This window comes from Amblyomma mixtum, chromosome 1, assembly GCF_055824585.1.
Source record: "Amblyomma mixtum isolate Tamu chromosome 1, ASM5582458v1, whole genome shotgun sequence".
NCBI classification, from domain to species: Eukaryota; Metazoa; Arthropoda; class Arachnida; order Ixodida; family Ixodidae; genus Amblyomma; species Amblyomma mixtum.
This window is the reverse complement of record NC_143012.1, coordinates 86,912,110-86,927,389: the sequence shown is the minus strand read 5'-3', so window position 1 is coordinate 86,927,389 and position 15,280 is coordinate 86,912,110. Positions and strand designations below refer to the sequence as shown.

General features: G+C 45.5%; 1 protein-coding gene across 1 annotated transcript in view; it reads right to left on the bottom strand.

Annotated features, from left to right (window-relative positions):
• bora (aurora kinase A activator-like protein bora) overlaps positions 1 to 15,280 on the bottom strand; it is a 37,195-nt gene that overhangs the window by 12,531 nt on the left and 9,384 nt on the right. Inside the window, exons 3-7 of the mRNA XM_089554302.1 lie at positions 14,729 to 14,820; positions 12,215 to 12,339; positions 11,196 to 11,249; positions 4,994 to 5,050; positions 2,009 to 2,141 (exon numbers count right to left, since the gene is read on the bottom strand). Of these exons, the coding sequence (XP_089410428.1) occupies positions 2,009 to 2,141; positions 4,994 to 5,050; positions 11,196 to 11,249; positions 12,215 to 12,339; positions 14,729 to 14,820 (461 nt within the window). The remainder of the gene's footprint in view (positions 1 to 2,008; positions 2,142 to 4,993; positions 5,051 to 11,195; positions 11,250 to 12,214; positions 12,340 to 14,728; positions 14,821 to 15,280) is intronic.

Below are 15,280 nucleotides of genomic sequence, written 5' to 3'. Positions count from 1 at the left end.
TGGGACACCCTGTATATTGTGAAACGAACTTCTTGTTCTTTGCACCAAGAAAGGGAACATGAAAACTGACCAACAAGTCACTCCACATCGGACTCAGAGTCACTGTCGCTGGATGCGGCACTACGCGCAGCAGCATGGATTGAAGCTTAGTAGAGCAGAAATTTGGGCCAGTTGGTGTAGCGACATATTCAAGAAAACTTTGCGCAGAATGCGCTCGTGTGCGTGTACGTGTTTCTCCCTCCGTCTTGTGTCATTCTGCGCAAAGTTTTCTTGAACATGGATTGAAGCTTTGTCCACAGTTAGGTTCGACTGCACATACACAAGCTTTCAAACGCGTTCCCCTGAAAGCCTGTTGCGAATCCTTGTATGAACGTTTCCGAAACGTGACCAGTTTCGTTCGCAGCTGGCGGATGATGGTGGTATCTGCAGCAGTCGGCAAGCCAGACGAGTTAGCGGCTGGTTGGTGCAAAGGCGCTGCCACCAGGCAGATGGGGCCACGTGCTTCGCTGTTAAAAATATATTTCATTGTATAGTCAACTCTTACGCCGAAGCTACCAAGTTTTTGTACGGGGCACAGCCCCTCGTCAAGCCTTTAATAGGCTTTTCGGCTGCGTTCTCTAGCATCTTTGCGATGTTGAAATAAAGATTACTTGACTTGACTTGACTTGCCCCTGACCCAGACAAAATTCCTGCAGTTGTCCTGTACTCTGCTACATTGGAAATCAAAAAGCTAGGCGTGTATTTGGCTAAAACCGCTTACGTGCACATCAGCCTATGTTATTTATGCCATGTGTGTAGCGCTGTACAATTCGCAGCCATTTTGTTCTACTTCAGCCGTGAGTTCAAGTATTAGTGTGTTTTTAAGTCAAGCCTGGATCTTATATGTGACCTGGCCTTCAACCCGCGTACTTGCAGCACCAACGTTCTAGAAGCACTACCTGGCACCGGCGATGATGACTGCTCTCCAATTGTTCAACGATGCACTAATGGTTTTCAAAGCAAAAACAAAAACTTAAACTAAACGCAAACAATCACAAAACTTTGAAATTGCATTGCGAAATTTTCTGTTTCTTTCCATTTTTCTCGCCAGAAAAAAACGAACAAAAACAGTTTTTTTTCCAAAAGTGCAGTGTTTTTTTTCAGGCCTTCACATCTCTAGCTACATGTACTGTCTCCAGTGCACCATGCGGTTTGATGATGATGATTGAGTTTTAATGGTGCAAGAACAACTTTGGTCAAAGAGCAGCATGGAACAAGGTCTTGGTTTATACAAGGTGGAGTTGTAGACCCATTTTTACAAGCATTCTGCCCCATAGAAGCTGCCCAGGGCATTGAAACTGCACTGGACGTCCGCGGGACATCCCCAGGACGTCCTAATAAGTGTTGATGCCTATCGGGTCAAGCACCAAGGCAACGGAAAGCTTGTATACCGACTGTATTGTCGGTGGACACCCGGTGGCGCTGTGGACTGAATCCTGTTCCGCCCGCATGCAAGGCGGGTGCTCAAACTACTAGACCACCGCTCCTGCACCACACGGATTAGCTTTCCTGTCATCGTTCTAGGTGTGTCCTGGTGAGGTTATCACACAGCCACTGGTGAAGCCAATCTAGTTTTTTCCACACAGTACTCTGACAATTAATACATAAGTATATATAAAAAATAGCAAGCACCAAGGACCACTGCAAACAGAAAAGGCCAAGAGAACAAAGCAATGCCTGCAAACATGCCTCTGAGTACTGAACAGGACTTGCGACAAAATGGCCACCTTCAGGCGCAAGGCCAAGGACTAACTTTAAAACCGCGTTCCCTCTGCGCAAGTTTCTTCCTGCATGCTTGATTCACAATGGCCAGCAGTTCACACCTGGTGCTGTACTTGCCAAACTCAAATTTGAAGCAAAGCTGACCATGCTAAATTTTTTCCGAACTGACAAGTGTCTACCGATCACCAAGCGTGGATCACTTCAGGTGAAGCCATGCTGTGAACCGGAGCAAGGACCAGGCACGCACCTCTCGGGGGTCTGCATCTTGCCATCGACGGCGTTGCAGAAAAGCTTGCGCCTCAGTGAGTCGCGTGAGGTGTTTCCACGGCTAGGAACCGCCACCTGCGTGTCTTGGGCGGCGTTGAAAGTGAAGTACTCGCCTGTTGAAGATGAGAACACAAAATAAATCGCTGCTGACTCGACTCGTATCAGCGCTCCAGTAAACGGCTTGGTCATCACCGCTGAAAAAACAGCACTGCAAAAGCTGTGTGAAGACATCTGCAAATGTTATTGGAACATGACTATATACTGCAATATAACTGCACTAATTCTCCTGCAACTGCTCTTGCAAAAAAGATGAGGACTACAGAGTATTTTCATGTCATCTTTGTAAAAACGGCACTAATTTGGAACAAAAATCCTCCTATAGATAATGCCCACTTGGACCTTACACAGCCCTTGGTCACCGTCAAATCCTACTTCAGTCCAAACCTCCAAATCTCTCTACTGCTCCTGTAAAGCTGAACATAGTGGGATACTTGGACCAATGAATAAATAAATGCTGCCAGTTACTTTCGTGTTTTGACAACTCAGCTTCTTGCGATTCGATTCCAGAATAAAATTTCAGAGCCATTTCCAGGAACCAAATTTCGCCAGATGAACAGGAATGGGTACTTTCAACAGCCACAACTTTCTGCAAAAGCTGTCCATTACCACGCACAGACTGATACATTTACCCAAATGCAACGAGAGCTTTTTCCTGAGAACAGAAGTGAAACGTCCCCCTTCATGTTTCGATTAAATTAATATTACTGAATGAGAGAATATCTTTACAATGTTCTCCACTGGCAAATGGGACCCTCCATTACAATCGCAGTCATAGTGCATTTGGGTAAATATTGTACGCTATAGTTTTTATGAAGAGTTTAGCGTCCCAAAGCGACTCAGGCTATGAGGGACGCCGTAGTGATGGGCTCCGGATAATTTTGACCTCCTGGGGTACTTTACCCTTTCAGGTGCCATTTTTTTGTTTTGACTGAAATCAATTATTTTTCCACCTAAGTAGTATATACAGGCCTCCACAAAAGGAAATTTGTTAGTTTTCAAACGTGAAAGACCAGCAAGTAAGTTTTTACAATGATGTGGAGAATTCTGTACAGAGTGTCAGATTTGTTAGAAATAATAACATTGAAATGTTCTTATGTGTTTTGTAAACACCCTAGGGATCGTGGAATCGCTTTGTGTTTTGAAGATGCACATTACGCTCAAAATTGAGCAAAAACAATCGATGTTTTCACTCGCGGCAAAATCTGTCTGCCCTACACCGGTGCACAAAGTGCTACCTAGCACAATCTTATGTGAAATATTATTTACTGCATTCGCTACATGGTACAAAAAAGCAACTTATTTGCAACAAGAAGGGTGCTCAATTTGACTGAAATAATGAAATCACTCTTAAGTGGTCCAGTTTCTCAGAAAAAGCTGTAAGTTTGCCGCTTACACAATTGTGTACAAAGCGCCTGAAAGGGTTAACGTGGACTGACATCGCGTAGTACATGAGCCTCCAGCATTTTGCCTCAGTGTGTGGGGCAATTATTAGCAAAACTTCGTAATTAAAAATGAAAGAACAGATGCAGTATTCACACGAGCAACCCCATAAATTTAAATGGGCAACGGTTTGACAGGCATCGCATAACTAAGTGAATACATAAAGCCGATTAGACAACCACTGATTCTATGTTCTGACACTATTTTATACACGTACACATGATGCAGGCTGGGCAGTCATAATGTGAGAATGTCCAAACTAGTCTCCTCGCGACCTCAGAAGGATGCCAAAGGAAGGGCATTCTCCTTATACCAGGTACATTTATTTCCCTTAAATTCGCAGGAACTAAATCAAGCTGTTACCATCTCCTACACTAGTGCAAATTGTGAAATCTGTGTTCACAGGAAATACAGCAGCGATAAACAAAAAACAGACTGGCATGACTGCACTGCAAGAAAAATTCGTTAGGGTGGACTATATATTAAGGGGGGACACTGGTCTCTGAGATGACCAAAATATCAGTTTTCAATAAGTAACATTTGTGGAATCTCCAGTTATTATTTTTCAACTGTACCAATTTTTTCCTTCAATAAATCAGCATTTTGGACATAACATTAAATTCAGAGCATCATGTGGGCTGAATTTATGCAGGAGCATACAATTTAATGGCATGAAAATTTTTGACATCTGGCTGACTTAGTGTGTCGATATCTCAACATGTAGGACAGATAGAGATGTCATATTGTTTGTTAAGGGAAGCTGAAGGCAGAGTGTGTGCAATAATCAAGGCAGATTTGTTCAATCGCACTTCAAAAGTTAATTTTGCAAAGTTTGTCGATGCATTACATTCACACCTTGAACATTGATAATCCAAGAGCTGTAAAATTACTTATGAGGGTAAAATGAAAAAATGGTTTTGATTATTGCAATCTTTACTCACCATACTGTGTAGCCATGGATTAAAAATGATTTTTTATTGAGCAGTTTTTTTTGCACCTAGGTACTAATGAACAACTAATTAAAATTAATTATCTTGGCAACTGATTAATTTATGAGAAAGGTAATTTCAATGTTAAAATCAGCATAAGGAACTGAGCAAGGTGGTAGAGATTGATTAGGATTGGACTAAAAATAAGGAAAATCGGTCTAAGACCAGTGTCCCCCCCTTAAATAAAAAAAAAACTAGTGCCCTGACCACACCACATACCCTTCAAGAGATATATGTTAGGGTGGGCACCCAGAAATAAATAAAATTAAAAGCACCCAGCCCAAAAGGCAATTGGAATCCATCACGAGCTAGTGGCTTTGCCTCAAAACAGTAATGAAAAGCAGGAAAAAAGCATACTGAGAACATAAAAACAGCACTGTTCCATGGTTGCATTAAACATCCTCCTTGAGCTATTCTCACACAGACTAGGTATGTTATGCAAAATGATCTAGCACCCAGGACAGTTCCAGTCTTACCAAGAAGCGAGCTGAGATCAGCATCCGGAGGTATTGATAGTGTCGTCTGGCTCCATACTGCATGCAAATATAGACACAAGAATAAATAAAAAGGAAACTGTGAAGTTGCTGTTCTCAGCAGATTTCAGGACAGTGGAACCTCATCATTTGAACTCAGTTAATTCGAACTTGTTGCCCAGTCGTTCAAAATTTCAGATGATGTGGTCCTGTCATCACCAAGAATGAGCTCCCGTTCAAACTTCACACACTTATAACAAATTTTGAGCTCCCATTTAGTCTGAACTAATGAGAATAAAGTGTGGTTTGGTTTGGTTTATGGGGTTTAACGTCCCAAAGCGACTGAGGCTATGAGAGACGCCGTAGTGGAGGGCTCCGGAAATTTCGACCACCCGGGGTTCTTTAACGTGCACTGACATCGCACAGTACGCGGGCCTCGAATTTCTCCTCCAAAGAAATTCAACCGCCGCGGCCGGGATCGAACCCGCGTCTTTCGGGTCAGCAGCCGAGCGCCATAACCACTGAGCCACCGCGGCGGCGAGAGAATAAAGTGTATAGCATTATTTAATCAATTACAATGAAACCTCGCTGATACGTTCCCGGTTCACACGATTTCCCGGTTCATGCGGTCAAAAACGCGGACATTAAAAATGTCCCATAGAGTTATACCACATTTCTCCCGGTTAACACGTTCCCAGAAAACACGATTTCCCCGCAGCTACGTTTAAAATTTTGACAAAATGTGGTCGTATATTACGTTTATTGACCAACCGCACATGTATAAACGAGCAAGTAGGCAGGACGTGAGCGCATCCTAAAAACTGAAAAAGCAGCGGCAGTCACCCGCCGTGGTGGTTTCTCTGCAGTGCCTGGACGCAAGAGGGCGAAGCACCACCGCCAAAAATAAAAAGAAGCGGCGCGGTAGCATTCGAGACAGCCGGTTTTTGCGGGGACGCAACATGAACAGGAAAAACGCTGAGGTTTCTTCGCGATGCCTAAGAGCAAGGGGGTGTGGGGAAAAACAGAAACGCTGCTACAATCAGCCTCCGCGTTGGCTTCCCCGCTAAGCTTAGTTGCTATGGGGCGAAGCATCCGAAAATGACAAGGAAGAGATTTTTGCTACTTTCGTCATTGCCGTCCGCGGACCGGACGCGCTACGAAGTTCCTTCCGTGCTTAAGACAGCGCAAATGCGAACTTCATTTTGCGAGAACTAGAGAAGGATCTGCTCAGATCTTGTGGCAAAAAAATGCTATTTGACATTTTTATAAAGAGAAATTATCAGTTAATGTCTTTGAACCTCATTCAAAAGTTACACTTCTCAAAATTAAGCGGTTGGATCATGCGTTGTCCCGGATAATACGTTTTTCCGCAATTTTTTTCTAATAACGCATCAACGAGGTTTTCCTGTATTAGGAAAACTTTGCAACTTTGCGACCATAATCACCATAACAGAGCATGGCAACCTAAACATGATACAGTATGGGTATCGCAAGTTCATTATCACCATCATCAGCCTAACAAAATCCACTAGAGGACAAAGGCCACTCTCATATCCCTCTAATTAGCCCTGTCCTGTGCCAGCTTCAACCACCTTATCCCCATAGACTTGATAATCTCATCTGCCTGCCTGACTCTCTGATGCCCCCTCATGCAAACTTTCTGCCGCCCCTTATGCTGCAGTATGTAGCATTTAACGTCCCAAAGCGGGACATTAAACCCCACCTACCATAATGTCCCATGCTTTAACGTTGTGAAACAGACTGAAAAGAGGCTGTGCCAATCACAGTTTCAATATCAACACAACAAGATCTGTTACGCTCTCCACTTGCTTGTCAGTTCCGTGCACACTAAAATATTGCAAATGGAAACACAGATAGAATACGCCATTGACAAAGCACAATGAAGTTGTGCAGTTCAACTTGAGGGACATTTACACCCCACCTAAAAGGGATGACATGACAGCATTAATGGCTCCCTTCAATGGCTTGGGGTCCTGTTTGAGTATAGTATTAATGGCTCCCTTCAATGGCTTGGGGTCCTGTTTGAGTATCACTTGGCCTCGGTACTGCCTACATGTCCATACACAGTAAAACCTCGCTGATACTTTTTTTTTTATTGTGTAAGCAGTACTGCGCCAGGTTTCGAGCCGTCGCGTAGCTCCCGGTGGTGGCCATGGTTGACCTTTAGCCGCAGCGAGGTCAAACAGATGGAGCGCTGTTGCCATAGCAACCGCTTCAGCCCCGCTCCACCAGGGGGCAGGACCGTCGCTGCGCCTAGTCGCGTGCTCTCGACGCATGTGTCGGAATGTGGAGAGAGGAAGCGGGAGGGAAACGGGGAATAAATACGCGCGTTCGCCTCGGGCAAAATAGTTGCTGCTTGCTTACGCAACTTCCCGGTTTAACCAGAGCTAAACCTCAGCTAATTTATTTCAGTTGCGGAGGAAACGCATTATCCGGGAAAACGTATGATCCAAACCACCCAATTCTGAGAAATGCAGCTGTCGGGTGAGGTAAAAAAAATATTTATTGGCATTTCTTGGCACAAGAGTTGAACAGATCTTATTCCAGTGCTCGCCGAGTTCAATCCGCGCTCGCGCTGTCCTAAATGCGGAAAGAATTTCGCAACGCTCTCGCTCCGTCGTCAGCAATGACGAAAGTGACCAAAATCTCTCTTTTTTTCATATTTTTGAATGCTTCTCCCCTTTGCACCCAAGTATCGTGGGGAAGCCACCGCGGCGGCTGATTGTCAGTGATTCTGCATTTTAAGCTACGTTTCCCAGATCCGGAAAAAACTCCTTCTCCTTGCCCTTATGCACCGCGAAGAAACTTCAGCGTCCTCTTCACATCGCGTCCTCGCAAAAACGGCCGCCGCGCATGCAAGCGCGCCGTTTTTATTTTTTGTTCTTGGTAATAGCGCTTCGCCTCGTCGCACCTCGACATTGCAGAGAAGCCACCACGGCGGGAGAGTGCCGCAAAAACGTCGCGTGTCCATTCGGTTTGGTTTGGTTTGGTTTGGTTTATGGGGTTTAACGTCCCAAAGCGACTCAGGCTATGAGAGACGCCGTAGTGGAGGGCTCTGGAAATTTCGACCACCTGGGGTTCTTTAACGTGCGCTGACATCGCACAGTACACGGGCCTCCAGAATTTCTCCTCCAAAGAAATTCAACCGCCGCAGCCGTTCGTTCGGCCCACTTGTATGTTTTCACATGTACGGTTGGTCAATAAACGTATTATGCAACCACAAAGTGTCGGAATTTTAAAAGCAGTATCCAGGAAATCGTGTTTTCCGGGAGCCTATTAACCGGGAAAAATATAGTGCAACTCAATGGGACATTTTTAATGCCCGCGATTTTGAGCGTACGAACCGGGAAAGCATCAGCGAGGCTTTACCGTATAAGTGGAACCTCGATTATACGACGTTCAGGGGACCGCGTGAAACCGTCGTATAATCCGGGTGTCGTATAATCGAAAATCAAAGAATGCGGCCAGTGGCGCTCGGCCTTGCGCCGAAAACTGTTGACCGGCTTCAAGCCCGCGGCAAGTACGCCAATCAGATTAAAAAAGACAAAACCCAGCATTTGTTTGAAACAGATTTGCAAAAAAATCTTTATTACCGTTTAAAAAAAATCGGTAATTTTTTTTTTTGCACCTTTGCCCAACCTCGGCGCATCAACTTTCTTTCAAGGGCTGCCACGTCCGGCAGTAGGTCGCCAACATCGTCGCGCGCGCAAGTAAAGCGCCGGATGTTGTCGACGCTCTGCAACACGTCCGCGTAACTAGGAATGGGAGCGCAAACCTCTGCATCGTTGTCCACTTCCTCTTCGTCGGAAGTTTTATCGTGGGGCACAAGCATCCATTACTTCCGTTACAAAAAGCGCCGTGGACGCCGCTGTCCTCGCTTGGGCGGACGCGGCCTCGCCCGCTTATCTGTTTTTTCATCAGCGTCGGCTCCCGCGGACGCATCTGTTGCTGCGACCGACGCGCGTCTTATCTTTTCTCTTTATCTTTCCTCTGATCTTTTAACTCTCCTCGGCAGCGGTGGTGGCTTGGCTCACGCCAGTAGGCGGGCCCGTGCGCTTTCCTTTTCATCCTTCTCTCAGTCGCAACAACAACAGGCAGGCCGCGCCTCCTTGGGACTCCGACTGCACAGGCTCGACGAAAAAGAGAGCAAGTGCACTTGGCGGCCTCGGCAACGCTCTCTTCCGCGCAAAAACGGGGGTGCTTAGATTCGCATGCAAAGTTTTTTTTTTTTTTCATAAAATGGGGGGGGGGGGGGGGGGGGGGGGTGCTTAGAATCGCGAAAATACGGCACATCCCGGCCTGCGTTTGCTGACGACCTTTTTTGACGGACGGTACGAGCCAGCCGTCGTACGAAGCGGGGTCCTTCTAAAATTTGCGTCGTATAACCGAGGTTTTTAATGCATTGTCTCTGTGGGGGTTTTGCCGGGACCGCACAAATTCGTCGTAAAATGCGGGTCGTCGCATGACCGGGGGACGTATAATCGAGGTTCCACTGTATATATATATGGAATCGGTCACTCTCTACTTTACATTCACGGATCGCTGGCAGTCCTCATACCACTCCTGGCACTGTGGCCCCAGCAGAACTTGCGAGACACGCCTCGCAACTAATCCATAATTTAACTGCCACCTGCCATGGTGGGCAAGTTGCGATGACGTTACAATGTCACGTGACCCAAGTGGCAGGTGCGCCACCTGCTTTGTTCGCTCACAACGCTGACGATGGATTTTTCTGCAGAACAGTGGCCTCGATGCTACTCCATTAAAACTCACCTCACAAAAGGTCACAGCAATTCATAAACTGTGAGAGTTAAAGTTCTACGCCTCACTCCCCTTCAAGGCCATCGCATAAATCTACTGCTTAGCAACACATTTCCTTCTCTCCTTTTAAAATGCCACGATCTTAAACTCTAACCCACTTCCCGATGTATGCATGTTATTGGAATTTAGTGTCTTCTTCCGAATCCAGCATTGCTGTGAAGTGCGAAACTTGGAGGCACGGCCTTGCTCCCAGTCGGATGTACAGTCTTTGTCAAAAGTAACCAGGCTGCACGTTTTTCTTCTCAGTCGTATATTAAAGCCATTATGCCAGCCCTCAAGGTGTAAATCTCTGTATGGTAAGAAGAACCCCTGTCCTCACCTTCAAATAACTTTTTGATCTTTAGGGAAGCCGTTAGGGCTCTGTTATACGAATGAGAAGCAAACCATGCAGCCTGGTTACTTTTGACAAAGACTGTACTTAACTTGCTTCACTTTGGTGGCCTGAGTCAATCGATGCCGCCACAGACATTCAAGGCACAAGTGTGCTGCAGAATTTGTAATCAAACAATGAACACGTACAAAACCTTTTGATAAGTGTGGGAAGCCGATGACCAGTGGCTGCATGCATTTTCAACAACCTTCCCAACTACAACTCGTGTGTTGCCTGCTTTTAATTATATATATATATATAGGTTGCGAGAGCACAAAGTACTTGACTGCTGCTTAAAGGAGTATATAGCGAAGTATACGCTTCCTTAAAGGAAACATATTTATTTGACTTGACGTTTCGATCGGAAGACCAATCTTTTTCAAGAGTCCTCTTGAAAAAGATAGGTATCCTTCCTCTAACGAAGGGCACACTTCGTTATATATCTATATACACACACACACGCATCCTCGAGGGTTCTTTTAATCCTCGGCCAATGGGTCTACAAACCCAATGCAGCGTCCTTCGAACACCTCAAAGTACAAAGATGCACGTTGTTTCTGACTAGACGTTCTCTACTTCGTTCCTTGGAGTACTTTTTGGGTTCCTTGGTCACCTAAATAGATGGGTGCCTATGCTCCCAACTTCCTTTGGCACACTTTGTTTTAGGACTGATGAAATGGCAACTGGTTAAACCAAAGCGTTTCACTCTACAGCCCACCGTTAATTAAATTGAATTTTGCCATATTTTTAGGGCTCTAGCACCTGCATGCGTCTCAGGCAGGAAGGGACAACAGCCAAGACACACAGGCTTCTTCCTCAATGGCTTTTGAGAAGTGGTTAGTGTTCCCAAAAGATTGAGAAACCCCATTTCCAGCCATAGCTAGCTAGGTGAGGGCCTCACACAGACGAAACCCCCGCTGAGGAGACTACGATGCCACACACAAAAGCATAGGCAGGGCACAGAGTTTTCACAAGGAGGACAGCAACGCTCACCAGTGACTTTCTCGGGTTCCTGGTCGGACAGGGTGTGGTTACCGTCATGGAGACCTGCGGTCGGAGGAGATAACGGCATGGAAAACAACTGAACGGTTGCCCAAGCGACCGACAGAGCTCTTCCGCCCCACCAAGGAAGACTGTTAAGCTCACGAATGCTTTAACTGCCTTCAACTGCTACCAATGTGAATTCTCCCTTTCACCCGACCCATTGTTTCATTATAAATATGCAGAATTATTGCACAGCCAGTCGTTTATGCAATGACTGAATGGCCAATTTATATCAAAACTTAAGCGTTATGTTAGAGATCAACAGGTTTATGACTGTCGAAATGGCATAGCTAATTGGCTGGTAGGTTTGTATTGCAAAAGGCAAATCAGCACACTGAACAGTGAGTGAATGATTTGCAAGATCAGAGCGACGTATCCGACAGACACATCACCGTTATTATCAATTGCGCGGGTTAGCACCGAGGCATGTTTATGCCATCTGCATTTTCCCTTGCGCAGCTCAGAAATGCAATTTCGTCACTGCAGTAGAGGACTTTGTAGGATTAAAGCAGCCACAGTGAAGACAGCACAGAGCACGCACACAGGTGCCCAAACTTCGTCTTTTGGGCATGTGCCTTTGTCTAAAGGCCTTTACCACAAGTCATTTACCCTAACCACCTTTGACCTATGACCTAAAGGCCTTTAACACAAAGTTCTTTACCCTAGAAGCCTCTACCCTGAAGGTGTTTACCTTGAAGGCCTTCACCCAGGCTTTCGTGAAGGCCTGCCAGTTGTACACACCTGTGAGGTTGCCCATAACCCAGTGGGCCACCTATCAATAAGGCCAACGTAAATTTGTCCTCAACGCCCGTTGAATTCGATGCATGGCCATGCATGCCTACACATACCTGCACCTATATTTTTCACTGAACGAGCTTCCAAATATGTTTGCGAGGAGGCTGAGGTACTTCTCAGCGAGCGAATAATCCAGCCGCACAACAACATTAGCTGGCTTCGCTGAATCCTACCGTTGGAGTTGAGCAGGTGTCCCTTGACTTTCCCAGTGGGCTCCCACGGGGAGGGGACGATCTCGTGCCGTGAGAAGAACATCTCAATGGCCTGCTGGGATTGCTCCTCGTACAGGGCATCACTCCTGCGTAACAACACGCCAGAGTAATGTCACACCTCCAGCACTGACCACACTGTAGAGCCCTTGTAGCTGCAGTGATTTTGGCGTCTACTGTCTAAGCCAGAATGCGAACACCGTTTCTATTGAGATAAAAGCTTGCAACCATTTGGGCACTATGCATGATGCTCCTCAACATCGTCATCAGCCTTAATGCGGGATGAAGGCCTTTACTGACCTCCAGTAAAGTAAAGACTTGTCCTGTGCCAGCCGCGGCCACCTTGTTACCGCGAACTTCCAAACTTCCTAATCTCGCCCGCCCACCTGACTTTCTGCTGCCCCGCTACGCTTTCCCTCTCTTGGAATCCAGCCAGTTACCCTTAAAGGTGCACTGAAGAGGATTCTGAACATGTCTTTTTGCCGCAGGAACTCGATCCACACGTTCCTAGCATTCTTAGAAACAGTGACTTATTGCCCTGTGTGGCCGATTTCCCCAATTAAAACGAATTAACGTCTGGCTCCCGCCCTTTTTTTTAATTCTGCCTCGTACGGTGGGCGGAGTCGACCAACGCGTGGAGCGCCTTTCACCCAGTCCCGTGGAGGCTTTGCTTTCGCTTTATTTTGTTTTTTAGGTTTCTATGAATAAATAGTTTCATTCGCAGATAATATAGCCGCAAAATAAGCCCGAATAAATAAAGATACGTGCGGACTATTTGCTACTACGGACTACTACGTATTACTCCACCGATGGCAGAGCGGCAAGCCGCCACGGGACTGGGTGAAAGGCGCTCCACGCGTTGGTCGACTACGCCCACCGTACGAGGCAGAATTTAAAAAAAAAAGGCGGGAGCCGGACGTTAATTCGATTTAATTGGGGAAATCGGCCACACAGGGCAGTAAATCGCAGTTTCTAAGAAAGTTCGGGACGTGTAGATCGAGCTCCCGTGGCAAAAAGACAAGTTCAGAATCCTCTTCAGTGCACCTTTAACGACCATCGGTTATCTTGCCTAAACATAACATGTACAGCCCATGCCCATTAGCTTGTCTACTCGCGTTTATTCCCTGACCCACTTTCCTTATAGTCCCCTAACATTGCCCCTATCATCCACATTTCCCTAACTAGCTGCGCCGCCCAGAGTTTAATTTCAAGCTGTTGGGACAAGTTTTCAGTCATGACAGTTGTCACCTCTTGCCTCAATGCAATCTTCTCCTTTCTCGCTAAATGACCTCCATTTTCTTATTTTCCCCATGTGCTACCATTTTCCAGTGCTTTGTTCCCCTTTGCTGAACTAGGTGCTTTACAGACTTTGAAGGTTGACCACAATAAACCTGAAGCAAGCTTCCTGGCAAAACTATAAAACTTCTCCTTTTTCCAAGGTGACCAAAGTAGTGCAAGAGAATGCGCCGAACGACAAATTAGTGCTTTTGAAAACTGAACTTGACACTTCACAGAAATTATCCACGAAACAACGGATTTAATAGCTTTAAAAGAAGCTTCTTTGTGACAAAACATAATTCACACAAGTTTTTAAGCACCCCAGCAGATCGCACTATGCCAGCCTAAAAAGAAAATTCCTTGCTAACACTGCACTCGACAACAAGTGAGTGGAATTTAATTGCATGTTTTAAACACAAACGTCAAGCAAAACAACTAAAATTAATACTGATGATGTAGTTGATGACTGCAGCTATTATTCAATCAATGGTTTCCAGAAGGATTGAACTGTGAAAAAAGTTGCATGGATTTGCTTGAGTGCTATGAAAAATGTCGAACTGCAATGCCAAATCCAACTACCCCTTTCACTTTAACAGGAGTTGGAAAAGTGCAAAAATCAGCTTTGAAATGTCTAGACCTCTCAAATGCATGCCTCTCAGTGAACTCCATTCGTCACTGAATAATGCAGCAGTACATGTTAGACTGTGCGATGCATTCTTCACATAGCTAGAAACAAAAACACAGAAAGGAAGACTTATCAGAGCAAAAATGAAAGACCTCTGCCAGCCGCAAAAAAAATACCGCTATAAACAGTCAAAGGAATTGAACATTTTGTGACCCCAAATTAAAAAGCTCGACAACGAAGCTGGCAGAGGTAAGCCTGATATGAGCGGGAAACATTCCGACAGAGGCACATTTAGATATTTAGAATGAGTAGTTTCAAAATTTGCCAGCAGTATTATTAAGTCACCACAGTGCATTTGTCTCAAAGTTGTGAAACAGCTAGACCAGACAACACACGGGTAAAAAGAATGCTTCCGATTTGTTCAACTGCCCAAAACTGTGAAGTTGAACACTATAGTAATTTCACTGGCCAATGCTTAAGTGTTCAACCTGGGTTCTGAATAAGTTCCATAAGCTGGAGTTTACAAGAGGAAAAAAAAAAGTGCAAAGGTGCGGAAAACGGGTCCCTGGCCGCACCTGGTAGGTTGCGGAAGGCTCGGTTCATGTTCATCGATGTTTGCTGGAAACAGGCCAGCCAACTGCTCGATCGACCACCGGAATGAACGACGCTGCAAGCAACACAAACATAGCTCATCACTCCATGCCAATCCTGAACTTAGATGCCGAGCAGCATCAAAAAGAGCACACAAGAGACAGGAAAACAGTCAAAAGGGCTCGAAATAATAGGAATAAAGTTTTCATCAAAGGGCTTGACTAGTGGGGACAAATCATGTCAAAAAAAACTATGCACTGAAGTGCCCATCAGCATATCCCTTCGAAGTTTGTTTCCATTGATGAAAAGTAAACAAGATTCAAAGCTATCAGTTCAAGATTCTGGGAGTGACTGCTAACATGTTTCAACTTCCATGCCTCAACTAAATGAGGGCTCACAGTGCAGTAGAAATAAACTGGGAAATAGTGAGTGGAAAAATTCAGCTCCACAACAGTCCACGACTTACTAGTTACACACTGTAGTGAGTCAATCCCAAATACTGGCACAAATGGCATGCATCGCTTGGGATAAGCGCT